This window comes from Notechis scutatus, chromosome Z (genome assembly GCF_049901735.1).
Source record: "Notechis scutatus isolate UNSWTSFEM ecotype Mainland chromosome Z, rNotScu1.2, whole genome shotgun sequence".
Taxonomy (NCBI): Eukaryota; Metazoa; Chordata; class Lepidosauria; order Squamata; family Elapidae; genus Notechis; species Notechis scutatus.
The window spans coordinates 44,363,583-44,381,627 of NC_142025.1; the positions used below are offsets into that span (position 1 = coordinate 44,363,583).

General features: G+C 37.2%; 1 protein-coding gene across 1 annotated transcript in view; it reads left to right on the forward strand.

Annotated features, from left to right (window-relative positions):
• Window positions 1-10,670, forward strand: part of HEPACAM2 (HEPACAM family member 2) — a 36,433-nt gene extending 25,763 nt beyond the window's left edge. The window contains exons 5-10 of the mRNA XM_087948407.1: window positions 1-126; window positions 213-234; window positions 364-401; window positions 1,582-1,655; window positions 2,593-2,717; window positions 10,366-10,670. Coding sequence (XP_087804533.1) covers window positions 1-126; window positions 213-234; window positions 364-401; window positions 1,582-1,655; window positions 2,593-2,712 — 380 coding nt within the window. The 3' untranslated portion in view covers window positions 2,713-2,717; window positions 10,366-10,670. The remainder of the gene's footprint in view (window positions 127-212; window positions 235-363; window positions 402-1,581; window positions 1,656-2,592; window positions 2,718-10,365) is intronic.
• The last annotated feature ends 7,375 nt before the right edge of the window (window positions 10,671-18,045 follow it).

Here is an 18,045-nt window from a genome sequence, read left to right on the forward strand (position 1 = left end):
GACTGGATCAGGTAGCTCAGAAAGAGAACTATTTCTCCCCTCTGGCAATAATAACTGGAATTTCATTATTTTTGATAGTATCAATATGTATTTTTACATTATGGAAACTATTTCAGCCACATAAAGGTATGTTAAATAAAGACCTATTATCTTCAAAGTTTCTATAAATTGTATTTTTTAAAAACAATTTTTATTTTCTTTCTTTTTTGCAGTAATACAGCAGAAATTGAACAGGTAGAAAACTAAATTATTCTTTTTATATGAACTCTACATAAACTTTTACTTTTTAAAAATTAATACTTCTCCTGTATATTGATACTACATGAAATTTAAAATATTTCCATTTTTTAGAAAAGCCCCCAGGTTTAAAGGACGTTACCAAAGAGGACAAACTATATCAGGTAATACAAGCAATAAAATTTATTTATTTATTTATTTATTTGTTTATTTGTCAAGCAATTATAAGATAACAGGTATAAGTATAAATATAGTTATGAATACATGAAATAGATACATATAAGAAAAATAAAAAAAACAATAGGACAGGGACGGTAGGCACGTTGGTGCGCTTATGCACTCCCCCTACAGACCTCTTAGGAAAGGGGTTAGGTCATATAAAATGGAGACATATCCATCATAAACTCTATACATACATACATACATATACATATACATATACATATACATATACATATACATATACATATACATTACATATACATATACATATACATATACATATACATATACATATACATATACATATACATATACATATACATATACATATACATATACATATATATATATATATGTATATATATATATATATATGTATACACATGTAGACAGATAGACGGACAACAGACAGATGGATAGAATGGGCTGTTGATCACTTTACAATATAAGGCTAGGGATGCCAGCTTAGTGACAAAATTTTCTTTTCTTTATACTTTGGGGAGGAGGGCAGATTAATATACTTAGGAACAAAGGTCTGGGTTATAACTGTTCATATTTTTTTAATTAAAAAACACCTTTTTGAACCAGAGATATGCTTGGAATTATGGAGACTAGTGTTTTATTTTGCAGCATGCGTGATTCCTGTTTTTTAAATTAATATGTAAAAAGTCAGATAGACGAGTCAGGCAACTTGGAGGATAACAAGGAAAGTAAATACAGGGATATGGACACACACATATGAACACACATGCACAATTTCTTACAGATATGGGGACAAAATTTGTGATGGTCGGGCATTACTTTTTCTTTTGAAATCTGAAAATATGAAGTTTCTATGTATGTCATTTACTTTGGAACAAAATTGATGTTTGTGGACAAGGATGAATTTTCTTCACTTTTATATATTTACTCTGTGGGGAAAGTATGAACTTCTTTTCTGAACTTCTGTTTTCTTACAATGTTTTGTTTGGAACATCTTGAACAGCCATTATGGTCTCTTACCTCTATTCTCTTACTCAAATGTTCCAGCAATCAACTTTTTCTTAATATTTTATTTCATCAACCTGAAGTGTAATATAGTACAACTCATCACAATTCATGTTTAAACACCTATATTTTAAGGACATGAAAATGCAGGGGATGATTTTGGAGCATATGAATTTATTGACTATCCAGTTCCTGCAGGAATCCCACAGGTAAGTGTTTGTATAATGAAATAGACATATTTGAAGAATCAGTACTGTCTGTAAAACAGGATTATAAAATAATTTAGATTTCCCAAACTAGAATTCTTATAAATGTTTTGAAAGCTTAAATTTATTTTCGACTTGTATATTCTTTCCCCTGCAAGATCACAGGAGTTAAAGCGTTCTCAAACTTGTGATGGTGTTGAAAGTGTACTACTTATGACTGGTCTTTAAAAGTTCCAACTGTTGCAGCATTCTCATGTTACATGATTGCAATCCAAATGCTCAGCAATCTGCCCAGATTTCTGACTGTCACAGTTCCAGCTGGTGAAATGATTGTGATTTTCAACCTTCCCTGTCAGTTTCCAACAAGCAGAGTCAATATGGAACCAGCAGGAAATTGGAAACTGTGGTCATGTGAGGTCTTTGCTTAATTTTGGTATCTAGGGACTGCTGGAACTGTCATCACTAGTGGGGTGATCATATGACATTATACTTTATAATTGCAGTTTTTAGCAATGGAAATTCCATTTCCAATTACCATTGTTAAATGAGGACTATCTGTAATTTCTATGTTTCCCAATTTATCTTTATATCAACAAACTTATGTATTTTAGGCTGGAAAAGGGACTGACCTAAACATCTCATTGAGATTCATGGAGTTTAAGAAATAGTCTCCTCTGCCCTGATCCATCACTTTTACCACTTTCCAAAAGTGATGGCTTTCCATCACTTTTACCACTTTCCACATTACTTTATTTATTTTGTGGATGTTTGTATAGCTTTAATATTTTTTTAATTGTTTTATCATTTTATTATTGTAAGCTACCCAGAATTATTTGATTAAATTGGGCAACTCTAGACATCGGATGGATGGATAGATGGGTGGGCTTCTTCTGTGATCTTGCTTATTTATTTAAATAAAATTGTAATCTGCTTCTTTCAGACACCAAGACGGCATGTTACTGGCTCTAATGTTACTAACCTTGATGCTGGCCAAAGTCAGAATATTAATGTTACAGTTTATGATGTTGTTCAACATGTTCCTGAACAAAATGAAGAATAACAAAAGTAAATTCATAGTGCTAATATGTTAAGAAAAGTATTTGTTTTGGCCCTACAGATCTTCCAATAGTGATATCTTATCTTTTTTTTTTAAATCAAATCCATCAACCTTGTTGTTGATAGTCCTCATCTCTTGCATTCACCTTTTCCTATATGAAAGACATAATAATATTTTTTAAATATCATAAGGACTGCCACAAAGTGAATGCTTATTCTCTGTTAACATAGGAGAATGATTAAATGTAGTGGGTTTAAGTAATAAGAGGATAGTGTTCAGCTGAATAATTTATAACGACAACATTGTCTGAGAGTATTGCTAATTACGTAGAACTAGGAATTGACTTTCCCATCTTGAAATTTTTTTAATTTATATAATTATATATATATATATATATATATATATATATATATATATATATATATATATATATATGGATCTTTGGTTATTCGGGTTTTCTCCCGTAGATTCAAAGTATCTAGGCAAGCGTTTGGCGAGGTCCCACTCGCCATCTTCAGGCTGGTGCTTTCGGCTTAGTGCCAGTGCAAGCAGGTGTGGCACTGCTTGCACTGGCACTAAGCAAGCACCAGCCTGAAGATGGCGAGTGGGACCTCGCCAACGTTGCCTAGATACTTTGAATCTTACGCGGAGAAACCGAATAACCAAAGATCCACATACAAATACCATGAGAACCTCCAGAAAACATATATATATATATATATATATATATATATATATATATATATATATATATATATATATATATATATATATATATATATATATATATATATATATATATATATATATATATATATATATATATATATATATATATATATATTGTTCTTTTAAAGTTGTAGCAACGTTTCAGCAGAATCTCATCTGCCATCATCAGGCTTCTGTATAGTGTTCGTCTGTGAGTCAGACTTTTACAGTGGTTTCAGATTTAAATTTGGCGCAGCCTATTGCTGTGCCAGAATGTTTTTTTCTTCATCCTGATTGGTTGGGAGTCTTGGTCTGTGTTTATTGGTCTCGAGTTTGCTGTGTTCTGCTTGGTTGGTGTCTCTAATATCTTCTGTCTGTTTTTTGGCTCTTTTTGTATCTTGATTGGCTGGCAGCATTGTGTTACTTTATTGGAGGTCTTTAGTGCAGCTTGGCTTCGGGTAAATGGACGGCTATCATTAGTTAGGAAGCTGGGTTTCATCTGGGTGCCTGGTTGGGGTGTGTTTGAGCTGGAGGTATCAGGGGGGATCTGTTTGTGCCCAGGTGTTTGCCTGGCTTGTGGTGTGGAGATTTTTTTGTTTGTGAGTGCAGGCTTCCAAATGATTGACAGCCTGGTGGAATCATCTCTTCTATTCTTGCTTTCTGGTCTTTTTTCAATCTCTATGGCTTCTCTGATGATTCTGTGGCTAGGGTTTTCTTCAATTTGTTTGTATCTTTGTCCTTTGTATATGAAATATGTGTTGGTTAAGCAGTGTTCTGTTAGTTCCATGAGGTTGTTTAGCTGGTTGGTATTTATTTTTGATGATTTCAAGGGTCTCTTTTATCGGGACTTTTATAGAGACCCTTGAAATACAAACAAAGATACAAACAAATTGAAGGAGCCCCTATGGGATCACCACTGTCACCCGTCATTGCAAACCTGTTCATGGAAGAATTCGAATCCAGAGCCCTGGCCAATGCCATCCACAAACCCAAACTATGGTTAAGATACATCGATGACACATTTGTGATTTGGCCCCATGGAAAAGAAAACCTAAACAATTTCCTAACACACCTAAACAGCACACACCCCAAAATCAAGTTCACCATGGAAACGAAACAAACAAACAACTACCATTCCTAGATGTACTAATCTACAAAAAAACAGATGGCACACTAGGACGCACCGTATACCAGAAGAAAACACACACTAACCGCTACCTCAACGCCCAATCCCACCACCACCCAGCACAGATAAACTCCGTGGCTAAAACACTAATTACCAGAACCAAACGCCTGGCAGACAAGACACACATTAAGACTGAACTATGCACCCTGACTAAAGTACTGACAGCCAACGGCTTCCACAAAAGCAAAATCACCAGCTTGATCCACAAAAACACACTGAAACATAATAGAGATCCAGAAGATGAACAGACCTATGGAACAGCTGTCCTGCCCTACATAAGAGGTACTACAGACAAAGTGAGTAAGGTACTACACAGACATCACATCAAGACTGCCTTCAAAACAGACAGAAAAATAGCAGCCATCCTTAGCAACCCCAAAGATAAAATTGACCTGGAAAACCAAGGCATATACGAAGTCCCCTGTGCATCATGCCCAGCCACATACATTGGACAGACCAATAGAAGAATAAGTACCCGCCTGGATGAACACAAAAATGCAGTCAAAAAGCTGGAACACACTTCCTCACTAGTCCAACACATGGAAGCCACAGGTCATAGCATCAACTTCAATGGCACCAAAACCCTAGCCACTATAGAAAACCCTAGCCACAGAATCATCAGAGAAGCCATAGAGATTGAAAAAAGACCAGAAAGCATGAATAGAAGAGATGATTCCACCAGGCTGTCAATCATTTGGAAGCCTGCACTCACAAACAAAAAATCTCCACACCACAACCCAGGCAAATACCTGGGCACAAACAGATCCCCCTGATACCTCCAGCTCAAACACACCCCAACCAGGCACCCAGATGAAACCCAGCTTCCTAACTAATGATAGCCGTCCATTTACCCGAAGCCAAGCTGCACTAAAGACCTCCAATAAAGTAACACAATGCTGCCAGCCAATCAAGATACAAAAAGAGCCAAAAAACAGACAGAAGATATTAGAGACACCAACCAAGCAGAACACAGCAAACTCCGAGACCAATAAACACAGACCAAGACTCCCAACCAATCAGGATGAAGAAAAAACCATTCTGGCACAGCAATAAGCTGCCCCAAATTTAAATCTGAAACCACTGTAAAAGTCTGACTCACAGGCGAACACTATACAGAAGCCTGATGATGGCAGATGAGATTCTGCTGAAACGTTGCTACAACTTTAAAAGAACAACTACAATGACGTGGGAAAATACCCGAACAAAGCCGAAGGCCATACATGTAAGTACCCGCGAAAACTTAAGAAAACAAATATATATATATATATATGTATGTATGTATGTATGTATGTATGTATGTATGTATGTATGTATGTATGTAAATTTTATTTGAGTTTTCACAAAAAGAAAAGAAATACAATTAAAAAATCTTTTTTGAAAGCAGCATAATCCCAGGTTACATTTCTTCGTACAGACGCAAATTCAAGTTCATGCTCATTTTTATATTCTATTCCATATCTTATTACTATTTTACATTTTCTACATAGCTTCTCCCCTCTTTTAATTTCCTCAATTTTATTTTATTTATTTCATCTCAATTCAAATCATTATATTTATATTTTTTGTCTGTCCTGTTTTAATTGTCTATTATCTTTTCTCATTAAACAAAATTTATCCTGTAGTTACTGATTGGAGTATGACGCCTTTATATCTTTTCCCTAAAGTTATAACACTCAATATAATACATAACTTCCATTCGGATTCTGCTTGGTACATTCTTAAACTACACACAGTATTCTTAAGAAAAAAAAATTATAAATGTATATAATTAAAACAACATTCCATTCCAATTCAATTCTATCATTAATATTAATATTCATTAAAGTCTTAACATTTTTCACGTTACTTTTCAATTAAATATCATACTTCTATGGGAACAATTATAAACTTTCCATAGTCAATTCCCCCCCTCTTCACTTATATTTTATAAAAAATTGACTAATTAAAATGTTCCCATTCCTTCCTAATTCAATTTTCTCATTTATTTTATTTCATTTACTTTATTCACAAACATTTCACTAAATTACACTAATCATTCTATCCCTCATTCTAATCATATGTTATTTCCAATTTTCTAAAGTTATTTCTATTACAAATATAACAACACAATCTCATATACCTTTACAGAATCCCCCTTTCAGTTAGATTTTCACCCATTATCTCTAAATAGGTCCTGTTTCTTTATATCTTGCTCCGGACCTTTGTGACTTCTTTTCCTTTCCTTCTTCCCTCTCTTCTTCTCTTTCCCCTTTTTACCCCTTTGTCTCTCTACCTCTATTTCCCTCTTCTGTATTCCCCTTTTCTGTTGCTTTCCAGTATTATACTTATTTTTCGAATTATTTTTCTTTTCTTTGGTTGTTTAAGTCTTAAATTCTCCATCCTCTTTCCCTCCTTTCCTTTTTCTTCCCCACATTGAGTTACTTGTTCATTAAAGATGGCTTCTTCTTTATCCTAGTCTTCTTGTTTTGCAGTCTTTTCTTGTTTCTCATAGTTCCAAATCTCTATTTCTAAGAATTGGAAAATGAAGCCAAAAGAACCCTTCCCTTCTTGTGCATTTTCTTTGTACTTTTTAAGTTCCATTTTCAATTCATCCAAAAGTGATGCCATTGTAGAAATTTTTAAACAACCACCCGATTGATTTTAGTCATTCAAATATAATAACCAAAAATCCAAAAGTCACCAAGTAATCCAAATACACACAAGAGGTTTCTTTTTTCTCTCCCCCCCCCCACTTTCTCTTCCTGGGGTTACTATTTAGTTGCAAAGTTTCAGTTAAAATGTATCTTTTAGAAGTCTTATTGAAATTTTACTTTAGATTCTTTTAAAATCCAGGCAGTCTCCTCCCTCTTCCAGATCCTGCCCTTATTCTTTTTCTCTCCCTTCCTGCTTATAGAAGAAAAAGTTTTTAATGTCCAGAAATCTTTATTGTCCCTTTGGCATTTAGTTATATTTTCAGCTTAATTCCCTATTGATGCCAAAGCGGATTTTTCCAATTTCTTATTCTTAATTGTCAATATAAGGAAGGAGAGAGAAGAAAACAAAAAGCCAAACCTTTCCCTTTTCACTTTCTTTCACTGCTTCCGACTCTTCTTTGGGAGCGATGTTATTTCTTGTAAAATTTAAATTCCAGGGTACCTTAGTTATTGCTTTTTCAGCTTAGCCTGGTCAGCCAAAACTTTCACTTCTTATCTTCCTGCATGTTCTTTTCCGGTTGAGTTCTTCTTTGAGGTGGCCATTTATGACCACCGCTCCTACCGCCTTCGGGAAAGGGAGTAATGGCCAGCTGAGGAGGAGAGATGCGGCTCTCCTCGACCCTGCTGGTGGTCTCCCCCCTCTTCACCACCTCTACGGGGTGGCTTAGCCCCGAAACCAGCCGGTTCGGGGCGCTCCAGCGGCGAGCCCAGGCAGAAACCACGCACAATCGCGGATTCCTGTCTGTCGCCGAAGCCCTTCAAACCAGAAGTCCAAAATGTTTGAATTCTATATTGTCTATGTCAAACAGGGAATGAATTAAATAGCCTTCAAGTTCTCTTTTTCCCCCAAATACTCCCCTTCTCCCCAAAGTTTTTTGAGATTTACAATATAATCTCTATGCATGTTTCCTAATTACACTGAATTGATTGAAATTTTCTGCCAAGTTCAATTATATTGGGGAAGGAGTAAACCGTGGAATTTTTTTTTTTTTTTTTTGTTATCAAACAACTCTGGTAGACACCGCATATTTCTATACATAGCCCTGGAATAAAATAATTCTGACCTCAAAAAGTCAAGCTATATTTATAAATCACCTAAACATGTTGTTTTGTTCTCATGATGACATCTTAAGCTGTATATTTGTTAAACATGGTTTATGGCTTAGTATTATGTTTGAGGCCACTCCATCTCATTCAATCTATGATTTAGATTATAACATATAAACATACATATTTTGTATCAAACTCTAATTTTGATTCTAATCAAAACCAAAGTAAAACATATAAGCCAGAAGCCTGATTATCACAAAAATATTAGTAATAGTATATTATATTATATATTATATTATATATTATATATTATAGTATATTATATATTAGTATAGTATATTATAAAAGTACCGTATTTGCCGGCGTATAAGACGACTTTTTTGCCCTGAAAAACATGCCTCCAAGTGGGGGTCGTCTTATACGCCGGGAGGACTCCGACTCCCACTTGAGCTTGAGTTGCAGCCGGGAGGGAGGCTGGGGGGAGCGGTGTGTGTGTGTGTGTGTGTGTGTGTGTGTGTGTGTCACTCGCCATGCGCTGCGCAACCTTTCCCCCTCTTCCTTCCTTAGCGGTGTGGGGAGGAGAGGATTCAAGATCCTCACGTGCGGCGTACTTTTCTTTTTCTTTTTTCTTTTTGCACGCAGGTTTTGCATGCGGGCGGCTGTAGGTTAAGGATGGGGGAGCCCCGGGTGGGTTATCAGGTTTTACGGTGCTTCCAACATGTGCGAACGGTGGGAGAGCGGAGAAGAGAGCGAGCGAGCGCCCGCTGTGTGAAATCCTGCCGTCAAAGCAACACTGGGGGAGGCAGGGTATAAATTTACCAGGTTAATGTAGCAATGGTGATTAATGCCCAGAACATTGTTTGCAGGTATTGGGGTGTGTGTGTGTGTGTGGTGGTGGTGAGGAGAGGTTGTCCTTTGAATGCGGAAAAGTAGGTGTGACCTTGTGTAGGAAAATAAAGAGATCCTTTTAGCGTGTTTGGCTTCTTTGCCTCCCCTCCTTCGCTTTTGACATGGAGATAATGGCCTTGGGCGCGGAGGGGAAGAAAACGGTAGCTGGATCATTTCAAATTTCACTTACTCTCCTGCCTCACTTCAATATGTCTGAGCGACTCCAGATACTGGAAGACTTTTTGAATGAAAGTGTTACCTCCATTTTTTTTTTTTTAAAGAGGGCCACTTGGGGAAAAAAAAAGATTCTAAGGAATTCCTTGTTTCTTGATTAAAGAGAAGGCATTGAATATACTGTTCCTTGGCAGCCTTTTCCGTGTCCGGGTTTTTGGTGTGTGTGTGTGTGAGAGAGAGAGAGAGAGAGAGAGAGAGAGATCAGCTGTATTGAGAAGAGAACGTTTCCTGTGTTCTCATTTTATTTACAACATATTTTACGCTTAATGGTAAGCAATGAAAAATATTTTTAAAACTCATTTCTAAACTCCATAGCTATTTGCATATTCTTGGTTCAAAATTGGATTAGCTCATTTCAAAATTGTCCAAAGCAGAAAAGTGCGTCAAAAAAAAAAAGTGCAAAAGTGGAAGGTGTGTGGAAGAGGGGTAGTCTTATACGGCGAGTATATAACAAACTCTATATTTTGAGTGGAAATGTTGGGGGTCGTCTTATACGCCCAGTCGTCTTATACGCCGGCAAATACGGTATATTAGTAATAGTATATTACTAAATTACAATAGTAATAGAATAGTAATAGTAATTCAGGAAGATTATTGTCTGAGATGGTATGAGGTTATAGAACAGCAGATGAAGTACATGGATCCCTCAAATTTAATATAAAATGTGCATTTTCATACAAGATTATAGAAGATTTCAGAGTAAAATTGTCCCAAATCGCTCTATGTAATATGTGATTGTGCAGAAATACACTGTCCTTGGAACAACTTCAGACTTGTTATTGTTTGCACACACACACACACAGTATATTCATATTCATTCCTGAGTTTGAAAGGGAAGGTAATAATCTTTCTTATGTTCTTAAGGCTGTGATTAAATAATATTCTTTTTCATTTTAGTGATACATGAAAAGAAAAATGGAAGCCAAATTACTACATCTGTTTCCGTAGAAAACCAACAATTGCCTGCAGGAAAAAATTCTGCCATATAATACAAATGCCATCTCAAAGTTAAAAAGCAAAACGTTTTTTTATGAACTGCATTTCTAACAGAAATAGCTTATGATTACCGGTTAGACTGTTAAAGTTTTTGCTCCAAAGCTAGAGCAAAATGTTAACATGTGATGTGGTGTTCATCTATTTTATTTTAGAATGGGGGGTTGCCCATTTTGCCTGAAGAGATTGGCAGTTTTATTATTTGTTTAATGCACTAAATGTGCCTTATTGTTTTTATATAAGTCTATACTGCCTAAAAAGGAAAAACAGTGGTATGTTAGCAAATACTAAGTGCAGTATTTTTTTTTAAATATCTGCCCTTTTTTTTAAACACCAGCACCAACTAAGGATTTATCTACAATTAAAATAATACCCAGAACTTCAATAGTTCATACTGTAAATAGTATACTTTTCTATATGTAGGCATTTAGTGCATGGAGGATAAAATATAGTACTACCAGCAGTGACTAGAGTCAACATAAAATATGAAGAGGAAAGTTATTATGATCATCATTCTCAAATTTCCTCCAATCCCAGCTAACGTGTTTTCCCAAAAATAAGACCTAGCTTGATTTGTACATGTGTGCCCAATATAAGCCCTATCCCAAAATTAAGCCCTAGTTACAACCTCGCCCACTCGGGTACACAGGTGGGGCAAGGCACATGGGTAAAAATCAAGGTGGGGGGATGGGGGTGGAGCTGTTCTACCTACCTTCAGATAGTTGAAACCAGGCCTTGTACACCCTGACATCTGCCTCGCCTTGCCAGCCCACTTCTGTAGCCGCTTGCCACCGCTCGTGCACGTCGCCCTTGGTTTCCATTTCATTGTCAGAGGCTTCAGGAAACGCCTCCGCAACTGAGAAATGGTCTTTGGATTGAAGTGTATGGCGTCCCCAGCCTCATTTTGCTCTCAGAGGTCTTCTGCCACTGAGGCCTCTGATGCCAAAATGGAAGCCAGGTCGCTGCGTGTGTCAATCTGAAATTCGTTTCTCAGCTGCAGAGACCTTTCCTGAAGGCCTCTGACGGCAAAATGGAGGCCGGGAGCAATGCACACAAGTGGTGGCAAGCAACCACAGAAGTAGGCCAGTAGCGGGCTCCTGCTGGACAGGGCTGTCAGTACCGCCATCGCAAGGTGAGTCAGTGCAAGACGTCCCCCAGGTGCCTTTTTTGATGGCAAAAAAAATAAGGCCAAGTTTCTTTTCGGGATATCTAAAATTGTAATCAGCAGAGAGGGAATAAGGATGGAGGAGCTATTTAATTTAATTCACTGTTATTAATTGTCTTAGAAATTTCAAGTCTGTTTGGGCCCTAAATTAACACAGTTGATCCACATTCTAAATATCTGATTGGTTTTCATTCATATGTTTACTTTGAAACATTCAATATCCTTTAAAAAAATTATATACAGCTGTCTTAAAACAACTGTATTGTGTGTTTGTGTTTATTGTGTGTGTGTTTTGCCAACATCTAACTTTATTTCAGGCCTGCCCAATAAATGAAGGCCTGTGTTTTTGGAAGTTAGGTTTAAACAAGTAAAAACCTCGGGTATATATTTAAAGGTTTAGGTTTAAACCTTTCAAAAAACCTTGGGTATATATTTTTGTGCACATCCTGCTCCAGCACTCTGGGCCCTGGGGTTTAAATGGCAATTTCTGAGCATCAGGGTGGCATTTGTAATCATGAAAGCACATCCTGGGAACTTTTACAAAACACCAGCCTTAATGAAAAGCTTGACCATTTCCACAATGGATTCTTATGGTGGCCACACCTACCAGAAGGTGTGAACAAACTACTGAACAGAATAGTTCCTCTCAATTCCTAGTCCCCCTAAATGTTATCACACAAATTTACCTTTAATATCTACCGCACACACATACCCGGAGGAGGTACATTTCCAAATCAAAGCACTGAATTATAGCCAGACATCATTCCTAAAATATCTATGCCTAGAGTATTTTTTGTAAATAAAAATTGGATATTTTACTTGGAATGCTAGTTTCTAATGATAATAATAAATAAAGCATCTTCTTAAAAATCCAGGTAGCTTAGGAAAACTTGCTGGGAAAAGGAATATTATTATGTAGTCTCATGCTGCCTACTTCTTACTTTCGTGCCCTCTTGAGCATAATTAAAAGAGAATTTCGATAAAGATCATTATGTTTATTATGATAACATCCATTTTATTTTATATGCATCAAAAATAAAATTATTTATCAGAGTTTGGGTCAAATAATTTGTCCCAAAGTAATAATGCCTATATACATACATATGTTACATAGTTTTTTATGTAACAAATTAACACTCTGATTATTAAAGAGTGAAAAAATGTGGAAATATGTCTTTATGCAATAGCATATTTAACATTACTGTAGGTTTATTTATCTGCATTGTAATATATAATATGATTTAATCAAAACCAAAGTATTATAGTTTTTATTTATATCATTGTCAGGATGATGGATTATATATATATATATATATATATATATGTTTTCTTAAGTTTTCGCGGTACTTACATGTATGGTGTTCGGCTTGGTTGGGTATTTTCCACGTCATTGTAGTTCTTTTAAAGTTGTAGCAACATTTCAGCAGAATCTCATCTGCCTGATGATGGCAGATGAGCCTGATGATGGCAGATGAGATTCTGCTGAAACGTTGCTACAACTTTAAAAGAACTACAATGACGTGGGAAAATACCTGAACCAAGCCGAACACCCATACATACATATATATATATATATATATATATATATATATATATATATATATATATATATATATATATATATATATATTTGCTGAGTTATAAATTTCTGTTATCCATTTGATAAGATTTTGAATATAAAAAATAAAAGTCTATAAATATACAACAATGTATGTTGATTTTTTTTTCTTCTGGAAAAAGGGGTTTTGTTCAATTTTGTATTAAAACATTTTAATCCAGTAAAGTAATTTATTTCAAAATAAATTGATTTTCAGATGCCATAAAATTCTTCAGTTTTTTTACCTCAACAAATTAACATAATCTGGAAAAAATTAATGTGGCATTCTTGACAGGCAGAAAGACAAGATACAGGTCAATAAGCACACTGACAATAAATTTTATATCACATCCAACACATTCTGAAAAGGCCTTTAACGCCTTTGTGGTTTTTAAAAATTAGACATTACAAGGCACTCTGGGAATTTATTTCAATATTAAAGGATTTGTGGAATAAGTCTTAAAATGATAAATTATGTGCCTTCAAATCATTTTTGACTCCTACCGACTACTTAGATCTATTACCTGGCTTTCAAGAAATGTAATTATTGCCATTGTAACAATGTACAACCACATAGCTACTCTTCTCTTTTCTCCCATCTTTCCCAGCATTAGAACATTTTCCAGAGAGCTGAGTCACATAATGAGTCAAATGAGAACTTTAGGCTGATTTATTTGATCCATCAGTTTGTTTTCTTGGCTGTCCACAATATTCTCAGGATTTTTCTTCAACACCAAAATTCAAAGGCATCAATATCCTTCCTATCCTGCTTCTTTAAAGTCCAACTTTCCCTTCCATATGATATGTAATCCCATGGCTTATATGGTAAATAGCTGGAGCCTGTTCAGATCAGGAATGCAATATATGTGTTTATGTTTCAGTGGGGGACATGATTAATATTTCATATCAGCCCATAATGCCAGTGTTTTCTTTCATTTACTTTTAAAAATTGGCTACTATCCTTCAAAATTAAATTAACCAAGATAATAGAAATGAGACTTAACAATAATGACACATGGGATTTAATTAATGGTGGCAACAGATTGCCAGAATTGCTGTCCCTAAGTAGGACAGTCTTATATTTCACTAAACAACCGGATGACTTAGTGGTGATTACCTGTAACTGCTTCTTGGAAAGAAAATAATGAATTTATGATTTAATCAATCATAAATTATGTGGCAACTAGTAGTAATACTGCAGTTGACTTAAACATTTGAAAGGATATCTTGAACATAGATATTTTTCTCTTTAAAGGATTGAATTATATTTTTATAATAATATATTGGACTCTATTCATCAATTTATCAGGATACTATTTAGATTGATTTTTCATATTTATTAACATGCAAGAGCCAGCTTAAGGTAGTGGTTAGGACGTCAGAATAGAACTTGGGAAATTCTAGTCCTGAATTTGGCATAGAGCCAGAAACGGAGAAAAGGACTTGGCCCAGTTCTTTTCGCTTAGCCCTAGGAAGGAGGCAATAGCAAATCACTTCTGAAAAACCTTGCCAAGAAAACTATAGGAGTTACTACAGGCAGTATCTGAAAATTGACAACAACTGAACAGGAGAAGAAATATTATTAGCATGCAGTATATATTGGTACTGTGTATCAACAAGTACTATATGTTGACTACTGTATAATTTTCTATTCTTTTATTTGATAATTTTAAATTTTATCTTCTCTTTTTTTTAAAGGTGAGATAAGAGATCATCTACTTCAAAAAAACATATCAAACTATGGTTGCCCAATGTACACCTACTTCAAAAAAACATATCAAACTATGGTTGCCCAATGTACTTAAAACACAAGGAAAAATGTAACAATATTTTCCATCAAGATGCAACAGGCTTTACTTTTGAAGATGTTTTCAAAATAACTTTTTATAGCAATGGGGATAACTCATGATCCAGAAATACAGATGAAGATTTGGATTTATCTGCAAGCTTCCAGCACAGGGCTCCCTAAAGTTAAATCTTGCAGCAAAAATAAAAGTGGAGGAGAAATTAAAGAAATTAGCTAAGGAGAATTAGCTGAAACCTACATACAAGGTGTTTGTAAGATCTGAATGCATGGAGCTATCATAGCCTGTTCTTTTAAACTCCCAAAGTCCTTATCAGAAAACCAAACATTTAACTGCATCCTTTTGACATGTTTGCCATAGCCATTCAGCAGTATTCTGTATATTATTCTTCATATTATTAAAATAGGGCCACTGAATTTATTGATCTAATCCAGTGCTTCCTAAACTTTTTCAGTCCACCCCCCCCCTAGTGCTACAAACTCATCCTTGGTGACCCCCACCCAGGTGTGGGATTCAAATGTCTGTGGGTGTGGCCTAATTTGAGGGTGTGGCTTGCTGGTCATGTGACTGGGTAGGTGTGGCTTTCTGGTCACGTGACTGGCTGGCGTGGCTTGCTGGCTGGGCATGGCTTGCTGGTCACATGACGGGGTAGGTGTGGTTTGGTGGTCATGTGACTGGGTGGGCGTGGCCAGGCGACTGACAAACAAGTGGTCCTCACTTAATGGCTGGTTGTTTAGCAAGTGTTCTAATTTATGACTGGCCTCCCCAGAGATACTTGACCCGTTTTTGGAGTATTGACAGCCATGCACACACATACACACACACTCCCTTCTAACCCTGCTGGAGCAGGTCATTGGACTACAATCGGCAAAGGATCTCTGATTAGATTCTAGCAGTGAATAAAATCTAATCAGAGATGCTTTGCCGATTCTTGTTGATTTGTTTTATTTGTATCTCATTATTTTATGTTGCTGAATTGCATTGACATGTGTGTCCCTTCTTGTGCACAACCCACAAAGCTTTTGTGATTCTTTGCAGCAAAAATTACCGACCTCTGGCTTTGCTCTACTTTTCAAACATGCCACCACTGCCGCATTCTAGGTGCTGGCCCCGCAGGTCCACCCCATTGAGCCCACTGCACTGAAGGGACTTGCCCAAGCAAGTCAAGTCAATTGGGTGAGCCTGAGAGAGGGAAAGAGAGGAGAGAGAGAGAGAGAGAGACCAGCTCAAGGTCATCCAGCTAGCTTTGTGCCTAAGAAAAGAAAGAGAAAAGGGAAAGAAAGAAAAAGGGACAAAGAAAAAGGGAGGAGATGGAAGGAAGGGACAGAAAGAAAATAATAAAGGAGGGAGGGAAGGAGGAGAAAGATAATGAGATATCTATTCTAATCCAATCACCTGCTCCAACAGGGTTGGAAGGGAGGGAGTGTGTGTGTGTGTGTGTGTGTGTGTTCTTGTAATTTACCAGGTGTTCTCCTTGTAATTTACCAGCGCATTTTGGTTTTGCCTTCTTCAGAATTGGCACTGTAATACATTGGGGAAAAGTAATTTTTAGGGTGGAGATCTGTCCAATGGATCCTGTTTAAAGCCTCAACAAAATGTGAGAGCTTCCTGATAGTCTTGACCATGTTTCGTCCACAAAACTTTTAATAGAAGCCAAAGATGTTTCAATGTGCTGGCAAAGATGTTTCAATGTGGAAAAGGGCCTCAGTCTAAACTAGGCCTCATTCAATCTGATGCATCAGCTCTCTCTCGCTCTCGCTCTCTCCTCCCTCCCTCCCTCCCTCCCAGACTGGCTTTGCTCTACTTTCCCGATGTGCCTGCAGGGCTGTCACTTCAAACATGGATGGATGGATGGGTGGATGGATTGGTGGAAAGATGGATGGATGGATGGATAGATAGATAGATAGAAAGAGAAAGAGAGACAGGTAGGTAGGTAGATAGGTAGGCAGGCAGGCAGGCAGAACTTTTGGATGAATGTATGGATAGGTTGGTAGATAGGTAGATAGATAGATAGGCAGTTAGGTAGAGATAGATAGATAGATAGATGATAGATAGATAGATAGATAGATAGATAGATAGATAGATAGATAGATAGATAGATAGATAGATAGATAGATAGATAGATAGATAGATCTATATTGGTAGGTAGGTAGGTAGAAAGACAGGCTGGCTGGCTGGCTGGCTGGCTGGCTGGATGGATGGATAGACAGACAGACAGACAGACAGACAGACAGACAGACAGACAGATACAGACAGAATGAATGAATGAATGAATGAATGAATGAATGAATGAATGAATGAATGAACGAATGAATGCGACAGCAGTGGCATTTTGGGAAAGTAGAGCAAAGCCAAAGTGGGAATTGAAGTCCACACAAGTCGCCAAGGTTGAGAAATACTGGCTGAATATATCAACCCAGCCATTCTGGTTAGAGTTTAGCATGCTGTTTGATTCTGGCTTAGTCAATAAACCATGGCTAAGATCTTCCTGCTCCTTAATGCAGCTGCCCCTCTGCCCCTTCTCCAGCCCCCTGCCCCAGTTCGTTCTTTGACATCCAATTTTGCAATGCTCCGCCCAGGAGGAGGAAGGTGTGCGGAAGCAGCCCAGACAGGCGGAGGTGGAGGGAACGATCGCTTGGAAAGTAAGCAAGAAAGCAAGCACAGGGCTCAGTCAGAAGAACTGGGCTGTAGAGGGAGGCTAGGTTCTAGGTCTGGGCCAGCCATGTAGAGCTGAACCGAACTGAGCCACGCGCCTTGGAGAGCTGCAGCTGCACCCACCCGCATCCTGCGCACAAGCCCAGCTGGCTGAAGAGGCGGAGGCTGGGCGTGTGCTATGCGCTCCCTTGTTCCCCTCTGGGGAAGGGGTCCTAACACCAGACCACCCACCCCTTCCACTGCGCACTTTGGGAGGGTTTTGCTTTCAGGCCTTCTGGCATGCCTCTGCCGCTTCCACAGGAGAGGGCAGCCTGCAAGCTAAGGCGTCCCCTTTCCACCACCTCCCACCTCTCCCCCCTGGC